The sequence below is a fragment of the Hoplias malabaricus genome, chromosome 14 (genome assembly GCF_029633855.1).
Source record: "Hoplias malabaricus isolate fHopMal1 chromosome 14, fHopMal1.hap1, whole genome shotgun sequence".
In the NCBI taxonomy this organism is placed as follows: domain Eukaryota; kingdom Metazoa; phylum Chordata; class Actinopteri; order Characiformes; family Erythrinidae; genus Hoplias; species Hoplias malabaricus.
The window spans coordinates 36,864,992-36,880,377 of NC_089813.1; the positions used below are offsets into that span (position 1 = coordinate 36,864,992).

General features: G+C 41.8%; 2 protein-coding genes across 2 annotated transcripts in view; both read left to right on the plus strand.

The window, feature by feature from the left end:
- The window catches only part of slc6a8 (solute carrier family 6 member 8), a 43,099-nt gene extending 35,250 nt beyond the window's left edge, over positions 1–7,849 (plus strand). The window contains exons 12-13 of the mRNA XM_066643653.1: positions 968–1,138; positions 3,682–7,849. Of these exons, the coding sequence (XP_066499750.1) occupies positions 968–1,138; positions 3,682–3,822 (312 nt within the window). The 3' untranslated portion in view covers positions 3,823–7,849. The remainder of the gene's footprint in view (positions 1–967; positions 1,139–3,681) is intronic.
- plxna3 (plexin A3) overlaps positions 1–15,386 on the plus strand; it is a 587,367-nt gene that overhangs the window by 323,682 nt on the left and 248,299 nt on the right. The gene's annotated exons all lie outside the window — the stretch shown is intronic.

The window sequence follows — 15,386 nt, forward strand, 5'->3', positions numbered from 1 at the left end:
GGATGAATATGTCTTCTTCTTTGGTCTAAGTCTATGTCTAAGACAGTTTCCTGTGAGTCAGACATCTGTGCACTTCTCTTGCTCTAATCTAAATGACACAGTTCACCAATAAGCTATAAATGAGCTAATTAACCAAATAAAGGAATTCAAATTCAAAAATTCAGTGTCTAGATGCATGCCCTATTTACTGTATACCCACAACACATTATAGGATAGTGTTTTATGCTCCATAACAGGGAATATACAAAGTAACTAATGATTAGGGGAATATGGAAGTTCTTCAGAATAGTGTTCTGTGTAGTGCCCCGGTGTGTTCCCTGTGATGAAGTGCTGAGTAGTGTTTCTGATTTTCTGTAGTCACTAGGACCATTTCAGTTCCCAAAACAGTTCTTCATAGTGGTCCAAAGTGAGGGAATCTTGACTATACCTTTAATATTATACTATATATATCACCAATGATTATGGTGTCATTGCTCTCCTTCTAACAGTATTGTCTACAGGGGCATTTCTCTCACTATAGGACTACATATAGTGCTTATAGCAAAAGCTTGTCCCCTAATATAGCGTTCTGTTCAGTGCTCCTGAGTTTCTGTCTGCAGAATAGTGATCATGTAAGTTCTCTGTAATAGAATACTTACTACAGGGAGAAGTGCTTATATAGTTTTATATAGTGCCCCTGATTTTTACTGAAGAGAAGAGTGACTTGAGGCCAATTTTAACCTTCTCCTTTCCTAAATGAAAAGGAATGAGGAACAGAGGTCAACCGCAACTAGAAAGCATCTCTTTCACCCTGTAGTGTGCTGTTTTGTTTAATTATTAAAGGATGTTCATGGCTTAACTCTTAACGTCACAGTGTTCAGAATGTACACTTAGACAATCAGCAACAGAGCAGAAATGTGTGAAATATTGTGCTGAATCTGTTTGTTTTCTCTCTCTCTCTCTCTCTCTCTCTCTCTCTCTCTCTCAGGGTATATTTCTGTTTCACCTGATGAACTACAAGCCTCTTACCTACAACAATGTGTACGTGTACCCTTGGTGGGGGGAGGTGATTGGATGGTGTCTTGCTCTCTCCTCTATGCTCTGCATCCCTGTTAGTCTCATCTACAAACTCTCCGGAGCCAAGGGAACCTTCAGAGAGGTGTGGCCCACACACACCCACATTCTTTTTTTTTTTTTTTTTAGCGTGCACAATAAGAAATGAGTGACATCTGTAAGATCTGAATTAACAGACCTTATGTGACAATTCCAGTACTGGAATAAAGTCTGAGGCCTATTTACTGTTTAAATCTGAGGAAATGAGCTAAGTTCACTTACTTCTAAAAGCAAACACCACAAGGATCCGTTACTTCTGTGAAGTAATTTACTTTATAATGCATTCATGTAATTAAAGTTGCACCTGGTGTCTGTGAGGAGTGTGGGGTGTTCTCCCTGTGTCCGCGTGGGTTTCCTCCGGGTGACTGTCTGTGAGGAGTGTGGGGTGTTCTCCCTGTGTTCACATGGGTTTCTTCTGGGTGCTTCGGTTTTCTCCCACAGTCCAAAAACACACGTTGGTGGGTGGATTGGCGACTCAAAAGTGTCCGTAGATGTGAGTGTGTGTGTGTGTTGCCCTGTGAAGGACTGGCGCCCCCTCCAGGGTGTATTCCCGCCTTGCGCCCAATGATTCCAGGTAGGCTCTGGACCCACCGCGACCCTGAACTGGATAAGGGTTACAGATAATGAATGAATGAATGAAGTTGCACCTGGTTATTTTATACACAATTTATGACCTAAGTACAAGTGAATTCTGTGCCTGAGGAAAGCAGTTAGGAAAACACCTCCGTCCAGAACGGTCTTTGTTGTTACATTTCACCCGTTTGGCATGGGAGGTTTCCTAGACAGGATGCGCAACTTATGCAGGCGAACTATAATAACACAGACAGGAACTCCAGTAAAACTGCCTACTGCACCTCTAATAGAATCTCAATATTGTACTGACATAAAAACCTAAATTTAAGAATCCCCTGTACACAGTTCATTTCTTTCTCATCAAGACAAACATCCCTCAACTCAACAGGACTGAACTCTGTAGTACTGACCTCCCCCACTCACCATTACATCAGACTAGTTGTGAAGTATTTACTGAATAACACTTATGCTGTGTGTAATTAATGCTATTAAAGATTAATGACTGATCACAAGTCTAAATGATGTAAGCTTAAAGGGTTAACTTTTTGGCGGCCGATAGTCACAAAGCACAATCGAGCAGCACAGACATTAATGAGGCATGGAGCCGTTCCTCAGTCATGGCCCTTAACCCACTTGAGTACAATTCAACTCTGTGGGGCTAAATTTATCTCTGGAGAAGTAATGTTTCACTCTGCAGTTCAGATGAACAGGGCTTGGTTTTACTGTGTACACTGTGGCGAGATGGAGGGATGAAGTTGTATTACTTTCGTACACATGACGCCCCGCATGACTGCATATTTTTAGTGTCAAACCAAACACTCAAACCAACAAATGCCAGTGAGAGTCAGTCATCTAAACACAGTAAGGTAGCAGAGCCATTTGGATGGGTTTTGTATGTGGGTCAGCGGTTCCTCGTGACTCATTGTTGTATGAAAGTAGTGTGTTTAATTGGGGTAAATGGGCTAATGGCTTTCCATCGATTTTTTACTGGAAATCAATTATAATTCTTTCCCCGCAATGGATATGAGTCCGAACACAGCCGCAGAGACGTTAACGGCAGCTGGGAACTGTGAGAAAAATTTCACCCAACACTCAGAAGGGGAAGAAATGAGTGGAAAATACCACGGCGGAACCCCCTCAGACAGAATTCATGAAAAAATCCCAGGAGACATTAAAGCAGAGAAGTCCAGCTTCCCCTTCGTCTGATTCTCATTAAGATGGATAGATTAAGCGTTCCTTTTCGTATCGATTCATTCAGCGATCCTGGACTGTCCAATCACAATCTGCATAAAGTCATTTATAGTTCTGCGTATATATCATTTAAACACATAGTTAGTTTCTGATTTCATTCATTCATTGTCTGTAAGCGCTTATCCAGTTCAGGGTCGCGGTGGGTCCAGAGCCTACCTGGAATCATTGGGCGCAAGGCGGGAATACACCCTGGAGGGGGCGCCAGTCCTTCACAGGGCAACACAGACACACACACACATTCACTCACACACTCACACCTACGGACACATTTGAGTCGCCAATCCACCTACCAACGTGTGTTTTTGGACTGTGGGAGGAAACCGGAGCGCTGCAGTGTTCGTTAGTGTCAAATATCCGACCTGAACCTGGATTCATTTCCAGTTACTACAGTCACTTACCTACAGTTGTCTTCGTTTTCTCTCAAACTCTTTGTTTTTATATTTGGGGGTTGAAGATAACAGGAAATGGCCAGTCTGTAACACCTTTGCGTCATTTGGAGACGCTCCCTGCACCATTTACATATACAATAATATCTGAGACACATGTCAGTTTCTAACTGTACATTAATTAAAAAGTGGTGCTCAATATTTTAATTTAAACATATTTTCACATGGACAAAATCTAATAGCGCTAATATTATCAGGAGAATGCAAAAACATGAGGTTAATTTAAAGATATATTTACCAAGCAATTTTGAAAAAAAGATTATGGACAAACGAATGTACTAAAATATAAACTAAAAGAGTTTTTCTTCTTTATCTGCAGCGTTGGGAAAGTCTGACCAAACCAGTGTGGGGCTCCCATCACCTGGAGTACATGGCGCCTGACACGGACATCAAAAGCCTGGCCTCGCTGTCCCCAGGCACCGAGGAGAACAAGGTCATCATCTTCGAGAGCGTCATGTAGACACATCATCTGAGTCCACACCTGACCTCCAAAGACAAGCTGCTAGAAACAACCATCTGGATTTTACTGCATATTAATTAATTATGGATGTGTGATAAATGAGTCCCTGTATTTTCCACCCGTTCGATATTAGAATTAGCTCATGGTCACAGTCACACGTGAAGGCGTTTGAGTCCACGTCCAGATTGGAACGTCACCGCTACTTAAGTAGGCGTTTGGACTTTGCTACTAATGCTACATTCCTTACTGTAATTGGCTCTTCATAAGTGTATTTCTACGTGTAAATATGAAAAAGGTTTACAGTAATTGTCAGGTTTGCTTTAGGTGTTTTTTGACTAAAACTATATTGAGATCTTTATACTAATTAAAAACCTGGTAATATCTTATTGTTACAAGAATAGAAATTCCACATCAGTGCGTCCCTAACTGAAACTGATCTCTGTATTGGTTTTTAAACACGTGGCGTGATATTTTAACGGGCAGAATATGGGCTGTAAATATATAAAAAAAAAAAAAAAGAATAGCAGCAGTCTAACAGCTTGTCTTTGGAAATAGCAGGAAAGTTGTATCAAGCAGAGCAGAACCAGCCAAGGTGTAGCTCATCTTCATCATCACCTCCTCAGCCTCACAACAGAGCAGAATTCCCACAGGCCTCTTCACACGGGTTTCCTTTACACTCACAGCTCCGTTTGGTGGGCTTCATCTGAGAGGGCTATAGGGGCAGCACAAGGAGAGGTATCGGCCTGTCCAGCACAATCTACACACGTAACGCATCAACAGCCATTTAGGTATGGAACCGGGCCACTACATTTAAAAAAAATAAGGGCCAGAATCAGACCTCAAGTATGAGCTTTGATACAGTATTCATTTGAATAAAACACGTGTTTACGTGTACGTTTTGTTTCATGTTCCATTTGTTGTGTAATCTGCATTAACCCCCGGAGAACAAAACCAGTCGCCAGTGACTGATCAGACCATTGAACGACTAGAAATCTCCTTTTCCTCGCCGACTCTGATCCATATTGAACTGAACGTGTCCTTGAGCGAGATGTGAGGCGTAAGCACTGTGTGTAAAAACACACACTTCAGTTTTAACTGTGTGCCAAACAGCATGCTTTTACTTCCGTCTCTGTCTAGAGAATGGATGTGGTTGCCATAAACAATGGAGATTTTATCTGCCTAGTTAAGAGTACACTGTCTATGCGAGTGGTTTCTGGTGATTTCCACAGCTGCTGTAACTGTAGAGGAGAGGCAGCTGTTCTGAACGAGGGAAATGGACCTTTGTAAAGGTGCCTACAAACCGAAATGGCCATTGTTGCATTTTAACTTTCCTTTTAATACAGAATCTTTGTAAATCTACGGATTTGAATTTGTAATCGGCCTGGAGTCAAACGTGTACTTCATTGTCTAAAGACGCCTGACTCTATGGGGACTCTAAGGGGTGGTGAACAATCCACGAATCAGATAAACACCAATGGTAATCTCATGAGTTCAGAGCAGTCCGTGTTAAGGTGGAACGAAAAACTGAGCACAGAAAGAAGCTGCAGGGGCTTTTTGCCAATGTCCATAGTGGACTATTGAAGACTAGTGTAGCTTAGAAATGTCGACGTAGTTTTAGTTTGAGGCCTCTGCAGTGAGGACACACAGCAAAAGATGGGTGACGATTAGTTGCCAAACTTTGCCTTTTACTTTTGTTTGTCTTAAACTCAAAAGCCCAGTGGTGAGCATCAGTCGCCAAGTTTCTCGCAGGCCTCGAGTGAACCGGCCTCATCGCAAATGCTGTGGGAATTCTGCCCTGTTTCTTTGCAGTAGAGAATACAGTAAGCCATTCTAACGTCATGGTAAAAATAATTAGAATGTAAAAATGATAATTAGATTCAATAACGTAAGACTTCAACCTACATTTGCACATTGTTGTAAAATAATCTCACTAGCACTTTTTAATCGTGTTAGAAAAAGGCTTTTTTTTTTTTGTTTCTTTTGGTGTTTTTCTTTGTTTAATTTTACATATTGTGAAATAAATCAGAGATTATTTTGTGAAGGCTTTTATTTTGCTGATACACATGAAAAATCTCTCTATATATACTATAAATATGTATTGAATATCTGTGTGCTATATTTTAAAAGTTTGCTGCAGTATGACTTTTTGATAAAGATGAAACTATGGAAAGGGTTTTGCTAATGGAAATGTGCAGTGCTGATGCTGAGAGGAACAGAAGTCAGCACAGGGGATCGGTTTTATTATGAATATCAAGAGCTTGTGTGTGTTTGTGTGTTAAGTACAGTATTTTTCTGCTGACCACCCAGGGACCGACACGTGATTTTATTTACTTTAATTTTCGTAGACACTGATCAAACCACAGATTATACGACGAAAACCTGTGTAATTTAGAAAAGTCTGTAAACTGAATATTTTCAAATTTGTTTGATTTAAGGTTCTGTTTTTTGCCTACGAACAGATATCTGCCTTTAACGTGGTTTGCATTGAAATCATTTTAAGTGCCCATTAGTCCGAGAAAAATAAAAATCAACCTCAAAAGCACCTTCTGCCAGTTTGGAGTTTAAGGCCTTTTGATTTGACCAAAACCAGCAAAACTGCCCAATACCTAAGACTGACCACAGGTGTGTCCATGTCAATCATTTTGAAACACTAAAAGCGTTAGCCAGTTGTAACGTGTGTTATCCCCATTTTTCAGTCAATTTGATTATAATTGTTTTATTGAAATAGGACCCTGGGCTGGTCAGTTAATGTCATTTAGTCATTGTACGTAGAAAACAAAAATTTAATGTAAATTACCAAAAAAAAAAAACGGTAAAAAAAACGGTTATTTCATTTTTTTTTATTATTATTTTGTGCTTCGCCAAATTGTTCTCGACAGTATCTTGTCCCAAAGACTTGTTACCAGAGAGCTGTAGGGTGTCTAGTCTAGACTAGCTGTGGTCGTTTGGGTTAAAAAGGGAACCATTTAAGAAATGTATTAATGTTAACACTGAGAGCGAATTTCACACCGACTGAAATCCTGTCCACGTCGTTGGACTTGAACCCTCTGAAAGGTCACAGCTCTCGTTTCAACGTAAAAAATCATCTAACAGTCCATATGTATTACAACTGTGAAGTACTTAACATTATTAATAACTCTAAGATACTAATTATTAACCAGTGTTATCTGACCCAATGTTATGTATATGACCAAAAACAGATGTCGTTTTTTCAGAAAGACTGAAACACATACTAAATATCTCATTTATTATGTTTATGTAATCCACTTTATTAAAAAAATAAAATAAAATAGAACTGTTTCTAACATTGCTTTTTTTTCCCCAAGTTAAATCACGTGATCAAAAGGGAAGTCTAGAGCGATGCTGTTAGGGATAAAGAAGGTAGAAAAAGTCATAGGACTGTTGATATATTTTAGTGCTAGAATCAAAGTAAAAACCCTTTGGGTGAGGATACTGTCTAGAAGGTTCTCATTAGCTCTGCTGACTTGGTGATTAACTCATTGTTGTGCTTTGTGTTATAACTGTGAGCTGTAAAACCATGGTCTTCCACCTGTCCGCTGAAGTAGTGATAACAGATTAAGACTTGTATAGTTAGTGTCACTGATCACGCAAGAGGTCATTCATCTTGTAAAGGGCTTCATGCTTTATACCACTGTGATTGTGCTGAAGATCCACACGCTCATATCAAAGCAACAAAATGGCAATAAACTAACTCCTTGGGAACCAGCTGTCTCTGTGTGTGTGTGTTTTCTGGGCTTATCTCTTCATTAATACTGAGTTATACTCCAACATGGGGCGGCACGGTGGCGCAACAGGTAGTGTCGCAGTCACACAGCTCCAGGGGCCTGGAGGTTGTGGGTTCGAGTCCCGCTCTGGGTGACTGACGGTGAGGAGTGTGGTGTGTTCTCCCCGTGTCAGCGTGGGTTTCCTCCGGGTGCTCCGGTTTCCTCCCACAGTCCAAAAACACACGTTGGTAGGTGGATTGGTGACTCAAAAGTGTCTGTAGGTATGGGAGGCCGTCTAGGGCAAATACTCTGAAACACTTGCGCACTACATTGAAACATTTGCACAACACACCGAAACACTTGCGCACTACATTGAAACATTTGCTCACTACATTGAAACACTTGCGCACTACATTGAAACATTTGCTCACTACATTGAAACACTTGCGCACACTTCACTAAAACACTTGCGCGCACTACATTGAAACACTAGCGCGCACTACACTGAAACACTTGCGCACACTACACTGAAACACGTGCACACTACACACTGAAACATTTGCACTACACTTCACATACACTCGTATATATATTAAACATGACGTGTGTGTGTGTGTGTGTGAGAGAGAGAGAGAGAGAAGATGCACTCAGCTGTGTAGCACAGGGTACAATCTTTTATGACTAATTCCTGTGCTCTGTGTCTTTTCAGAGATGAACAAACATTTGTTCTTATTATTTTTTATTAGTCTTTTCATATTTGATCAGCCATTGCGTATTTCTGGTAACAGTGAGGATATCCGTAATTTTGTGCGTGATGTCCTGCGTTGTGTGGAATCCATACAAGATGACCCACTACACAGACACTACACTGAACTGGAGCACTACACAAGAACCATTCAGTCCATCATACGTGTAGTTGGGCGCAGAGAAGGGCCTGTGGTGAGAGAATGCACGACTCTTTTGGAGTCTTTATATCAGTTTCTAATTCTCATTTTACAACAAAGACATCAAGGCAACAATATTCTCATAATTCCTCCAACAACTTCCAGTGGCACGTCCGGTCGCCCACGGTATGATTTAACAGCAGACCAGATTATCCACTGCCTAAATCTGGGATTTAATTGGCAAAGAATCGCTTCCATTTTTGGAATTGATCGACAAGTGTGCAAGTGTTTCAATGTAGTATGCGCAAGTGTTTCAATGTAGTGTGCGCAAGTGTTTCAATGTAGCGTGCGCAAGTGTTTCAATGTAGCGTGCGCAAGTGTTTCAATGTAGCGTGCGCAAGTGTTTCAATGTAGCGTGCGCAAGTGTTTCCGTGTGTGGTGTGCAAGTGTTTCCGTGTAGTGTGCGCAAGTGTTTCAGTGTGTAGTGTGCAAGTGTTTCAATGTAGTGTGCGCAAGTGTTTTAATGTAGTGTGCGCAAGTGTTTCAAGGTAGTGTGCGCAAGTGTTTCAATGTAGTGTGCGCAAGTGTTTCCGTGTGTGGTGTGCAAGTGTTTCCGTGTAGCGTGCGCAAGTGATTTAGTGTGTAGTGTGCAAGTGTTTCAATGTAGTGTGCGCAAGTGTTTCAGTGTGTAGTGTGCAAGTGTTTCAATGTAGTGTGCGCAAGTGTTTCAATGTAGTGTGCGCAAGTGTTTCAATGTAGTGTGCGCAAGTGTTTCAATGTAGTGTGCGCAAGTGTTTTAGTGTATTTGCCCTAGACGGCCTCCCATATGTAGGTGTGAGTGTGTGTGTGTTGCCCTGTGAAGGACTGGCACCCCCTCCAGGGTGTATTCCCGCCTTGCGCCCAATGATTCCAGGTAGGCTCTGGACCCACTGCACCCCACAAATGGATAAGCGCTTACAGATAATGAATGAATATATACTCCAACACACTCCAGACTCTCAGTACTCACTCTGTATAGAGTCATACAGATATTCTATAACACTTCTGTTGCTCCATTCATTGTCAATATAATTAGCCTCACTGACCATACAGGAGTGCTTAGAATTACAGGCTGTAGTCCACATGTTTCTCTGTAAAATTTGTAGACCACTGCTGTGAGTGGTGGAGCCTTCTCTGCATTTATGGGAGATCATTCATTTCTTGTAACCGCTTTTAAACTGTAATCCAACAGCTTGAGTGTAGTGAATTTGACAATATGTTGTTAAAGACATTGACGTTACTGTGCTAATACTATGTTAAGTGAACTTAAATGTAAGTTAGGGTGACAAGATCTGAGATGGTGAAAAAGAGGACACGCCTCCCCAGGGGACGGGGGGGGGGACGGACGGGGGGCAGTGGTTAGGTCCTTTACACCTTTATTTGCTACACATGGGGAAACATGGGAATTTCTTTTTTAATTAATCCGAGAACTTACATTTACGTTTCGGCATAGCTGCTCGAGATGAGGGTAGGTACAGGAGCTTTGCCTGACGTAAACAAGGACTACTGACGTGCAGACTGACCAATTAAATGTTTTCAGAGAAGGTTATTGACCAATAACGGTAGCTCTAAAGTCAGACCGTCCAATCAGAAAATTTTAGGCCACTTCACCACGCCCCCTTCTCACTCAAGCGAACCAATCGGAGTAGGGTGAACAAAATCTTAGAGACAAGATCAGCTCCAGCCATGTACAAACAACAGTCATTTTCCCCTCAAATATACCACCCACCTTAAAAGAGAGGGAGCTTCTGAACGTAAACAAATGCTAATAGTGTTGCAAGTATTTTTGTATGAAAACTTTAATTTCCTGTATCTACTTCAGTGTCGTCTTTTATATAACACTAGGGTGACCCGATATGAGATGGTGAAAAAGACGTGTCTCCGGGGGTGGTGGGGGTGGACGACTACTGACGTGCAGACTGACCAATTAAATGTTTACAGAGAAGGTTATTGACCAATAACGGTAGCTCTAAAGTCAGACCGTCCAATCAGAAAATTTTAGGCCACTTCACCACGCCCCCTTCTCACTCAGGCGAACCAATCGGAGTAGAGGAAGGCGGGACTAGTTTGTGAACGAAACTTCTCGAAGTTCTATGTAAGCTCTAGAAAAATAAAATCCCGGACGTTTGTGAAATTCCGCCCGGACATTTTTTTTTAGCTAAAAAAGAGGACATGTCCGGGTAAAAGGGTACGTCTGGCCACCCTATGTTAGTGCTATGTAATATTAATATGGGAAAAAACTTGTCTTTTGGTCTGATATGCTAGGCTTTCTCTCTCTACGATTTAAGGTGGACTGCAAATTCAGAAGACAGCTAGCTGCATGAAAGTAAGCTACAAAACTAAACTTTACAAACAGGTTTCTGTGGCAATTCAAATAGGGAATAAAAAATTACAGTCATTTCCCCCTCAAATATACCTCCCACCTTCAAGAAATGGAGCTTCTGAACGTAAACAAATGCTAACAGCAGTTCAACAAACTCAGCAAAGATGCCAGTTTTGTATGAACTCTCCAGTTTACTGTATCTACTTCCTTGTCAACATTTGTTTTATTTTAATATTTTTTTAACAATTAGACTCTAGTCCTTCTGTTTCTCTACATACTTTATTTTTGAAACAATGGCTTGAAAATTATTTCACACAGCTGCTGAAAGGGGGAAATAAATCTTGTGAGGCAGCTATGTATCTGGACTTTTTGGATAAACCCCCGGATTAAATATTACCCCGACTCTTACTGCAGGCTTGGCATTGTCCGCACACTCTGCTTACTTTCTCTGATCACACAGTTGTCAGGAGCCCACCAGGAGGGAACAGTGTGAGAGACATGACCATTCTCCTGATGCGGTTCAAACTGGTTTTACTGAACGGACTGTTGAGCGGGGGCAGTGGTGATTTGGCACTGAATCCTTTTAGGCAGCCAGTTTCTGCACTATTTCTGACCCTCGCTGGATCGCTGGACAACAGCTGAAGCCTTTTGCTTAATGCTGACACTGTCAGGCAAGTGACACAATCCCCCCCCACACACACACACACTTTACAGTCAATGCATCTGACACTATCCACTGGTCGACGTGTGGTTTCTTAAATTGCACTGCATCAGCTTCTGTGGTACATCAGAGACCAGAGAGAGGAGATAACTGAGAAGTAAGGACGCGCCAATCTGCTGGTTTGGACAGAGTTGGACACTGGGTTTCTAGGTTTCAGTGGCGGCGGTGCATTGTCTTATGGCTGTGGTCCTGGAAACGCTTGACCAACTTAGGAACAGACTGCTCTCTAGCATGATGCATTAAGAGAAGAATTTCCACACTGGGAAAACTGCCAGCGTAACATTCCATTCCAGAATACAGTAAGTGAATGGGAGTCTTTCACAGATGTTACAGCTGGAGCCACTGAGGTGTTCAACACATTTCTGAAGCCTGTGTAAACGCAGCTTCTGTTTCCCCATTCGGAGCACTCCAAAAATGTTTTAAATAATTACATGAGAGTGATCAGTCATAACAATAAACGTACCTCTTTGTATCTACACTCAGTCAGTGAAGCTGATAAAGTGGACAATGTATAGGTGCAAAGAAGCGTCTCATAAGAATCTCATATCCATTGTTTTCTTTCATTTAAGATCATTTGGTTTTACATTAATTGAAACTTTAACAGTGAACAGACCTATAGACACTGGAATGAAAGCGAATTTCCCATTTGTTTGGTTGAGTCCCAATGGGAAGAGGGTCATGTAGCGTTTCAAAGAAGAACAGAATATTCTCATAAATTGATTGCCATAATCTGACCAGCGATATCGCTCGTGGTTCAAAAGTTATCAACACAGAAGTTTGCAACAACAATCCCTGTGATGCACAGCTGTTTGGCATGCTCAAGGTGTTGTCTATGGTACATATACTCCCCCTTTTCTCTTGTTCAGAACAACCAGCTTCCCTTTACTTCAAGTGCAAAAGCCCAGGAGTCAGGGGCACCTTCGCCTTGATCTTCAGTCCAACTGTGCACACGCAATCCCCCACAAGGTTGAACCACTCCGACAAACAGTCATTACGAGTGGGCAAAAATCAGAGACCATTCTAGTTCAAGTGGCCTTTAAGCTCAAGTTAGTCATATTTCTGAAGACAACAATGAGGGAACAATTAAAGAAAACAGCCGGTTTCTAAAAGTGGGAGTCCAATTTCTGATGAAAAGACTCCTAACTGTGGAAGACCTGGTCACCACCCACAGAGCCATCATCTGATAAATCCATCTTTTGTGAGAGAACAGCTGATCACTGCAGGTCTGAAAGAGTATGGATTATTCATTCATTCATTACCTGTAAGCGCTTATCCAATTCAGGGTCGCGGTGGGTCTAGAGCAGGGGTGGGCAATCTTTTCCGCAAAGGGCCGGTGTGGCTGCTGGTTTTTGTTCCAACCAACCAGGAGGTCACATGATCATTTGTTTTACTCAAGCCAACTAATTAAAGGAGTGAAATCAGGTGTGCTTGAGCCTGAATGGACTTAAATCCAGCAGCCACACTGGCCCTTTGCGGATAAGATTGCCCACCCCTGGTCTAGAGCCTACCTGGAATCATTGGGCGCAAGGTGGGAATACACCCTGGAGGGGGCGCCAGTCCTTCACAGGGCAACACAGACACACCCACACACACACACACACACATTCACACCTACGGACACTTTTGAGTCGCCAGTCCTCCTACCAACGTGTTTTTGGACTGTGGGAGGAAACTGGAGCACCCGGAGGAAACCCACATGGACACAGGTAGAACACACCACACTCCTCACAGACAGTCACCCGGAGGAAACCCACGCAGACACAGGGAGAACACACCACACTCCTCACAGACAGTCACCCGGAGGAAACCCACGCAGATTAATGTCTGCATAACTCTGTATCACTGAGCAGAATTTAATCTCTCGATGATTTGCTCACAGAGCCATGGCTGAGAAATGACATCAGGAGGTGACCTCAAAATGCTGAAAAGCGTGAAAAGAGATTAGGATATTCCTCTAGGCCTTCAACTATAACTGGGTGATACCTACTTGTTTTTGCTGTTTTAGATCATTAAGTCTAAAAAGAGGACGTCCGGGTAAAAGAGGACGTCTGGTCACCCTATATAACACTTTTTTATTTACATTTGTTTTTAAAAAGCAGGTAGTGTCACAGTCACACAGCTCCAGGACCCTGGGGTTGTGGGTTCATGTCCTTTGCAATGGCCGTTTAAAGACAGAATCTTGCAGTGTCACACTTATAAACAGCTTCGAAATGCAGCTTGAAGCTAATAATATTAACAAGACAAGTGGTAATATTCATTTGTTTTCTCATGTTAGGCTCTTCTTCCTGCTGATGCACTGGTGAATTTAGTGTTGAAAACTGACTCATTCTTCCAATACAATGACAAACAAAGAGCTTGGGTGCTTCATTGTTGGTTTCTGTGGGTCAAAATCAATTTTCCTTTTGAAATAGCTCACTGAAGGAAGGCCTGGCCAAAGCGTTTGGGATGTGGTTCTCTCCTCTCATGCCAGTGGAATAAATGACAAAGGAGGAGGCTGGAAAATTAAGTCTCCTGACCTTCAGATGGTGGAGCTAGGACTAGATCACTAGATCTACTGAAAGATCAGAAGCACAAAACTCTTCAGAACTTCAGCTCTCTGAGGGCTGCCAAGATTTCGAAGCTGAGAGATAAAGCGCCAGGTTAAATATTCAGGCCAAGTTCTTACGAATCCAGAATGTGGTCTGAATGACTAAACAGGTTGAAATATGTGTGTGTGTGTGTGTGTGTGTGCGTGTCTCCACAAAGTGATTTAACCTCCTTTAAATGACTTGCAATGATTTAACAAATGACACAGATAAATGGTCATGGAAAAGTAATGGAAAACATTATTACTCAAGCTGAATTACACACACAAACAGGCAGTATATGTTTTATCAAGCACTGTTCAGATAAGAATCTTTTATTTTCCTATTTCAGGAGCTCCGTTCTAGTTGCAATCAAAAGTATAGTTCCTTCATTTTAAAGGCTAAGCACCACTTAATGGACCTCCATGAATATTCCACATTATTTTAGTTACTGACAGATATAAGTATGAATTAAAATGAAAGTAGCAGCTTAATTTGCTTTAAAACTGACAATTTTATTAAATTGACGGAAAAACCCGAGCTCGCTACGGAAATTCTTGAACGCGACCGTGACGGTAAAACACCGTTATGACTGACTGTTATGACAGTATCTAGCTAAATAACCAACATTATTCATGACAATAGCCTAGCAATAAGCTAAACTCAAATGTAGAGGTACCGTTATTCTTGTAAATGTGATCGAAGTCGAACTCGAATTCATCCGACACTATAAACCTCCGTAATGCAGCTACGTAGCCGAGTATAATCTGAGCCACCGAGTTTAGCGAGTCAAGCTAACGTTAACTAACACCAACTAAAACAGGCGAAGTGAGTGTCCTTACCCTGTTTACCTCCATGTTACAGAGGCTCTTGAACACCTTTCGTTGGTGTCCTTACATGCCCATATTGTTGGAAAAGCGCCAGTGAAATGAGCTACAGATAACGGAGTGAGCGGACGGTCCTTTCCAAAGTGCCCGTTTAAAGTGGACAAATTTAGTCCATTTTCTGGATATTTTGGGCATTTGTTCACAGATGTCCCACTGTACATTGAATGATTGCAGCCAAAAACAACACACCTTTTCCTCATTTTGCATTAAATTAAGTGCAGCTTCTAGAGTGTTGTCCACCATCTACGTCACAGGCAAGACGCCTATTAGAGTTTCCGAACACCGTTGGTGGGGGGTGGGGCAACGGTCTTTTAAACCTTATTCCTTCAATTAGTGAGAAATAACATGTTTTCTGACTATCAATAAACACAAGTTAGGAACTCAATCTCCACTGTATTTATTTGTTTGACACTTTCATATC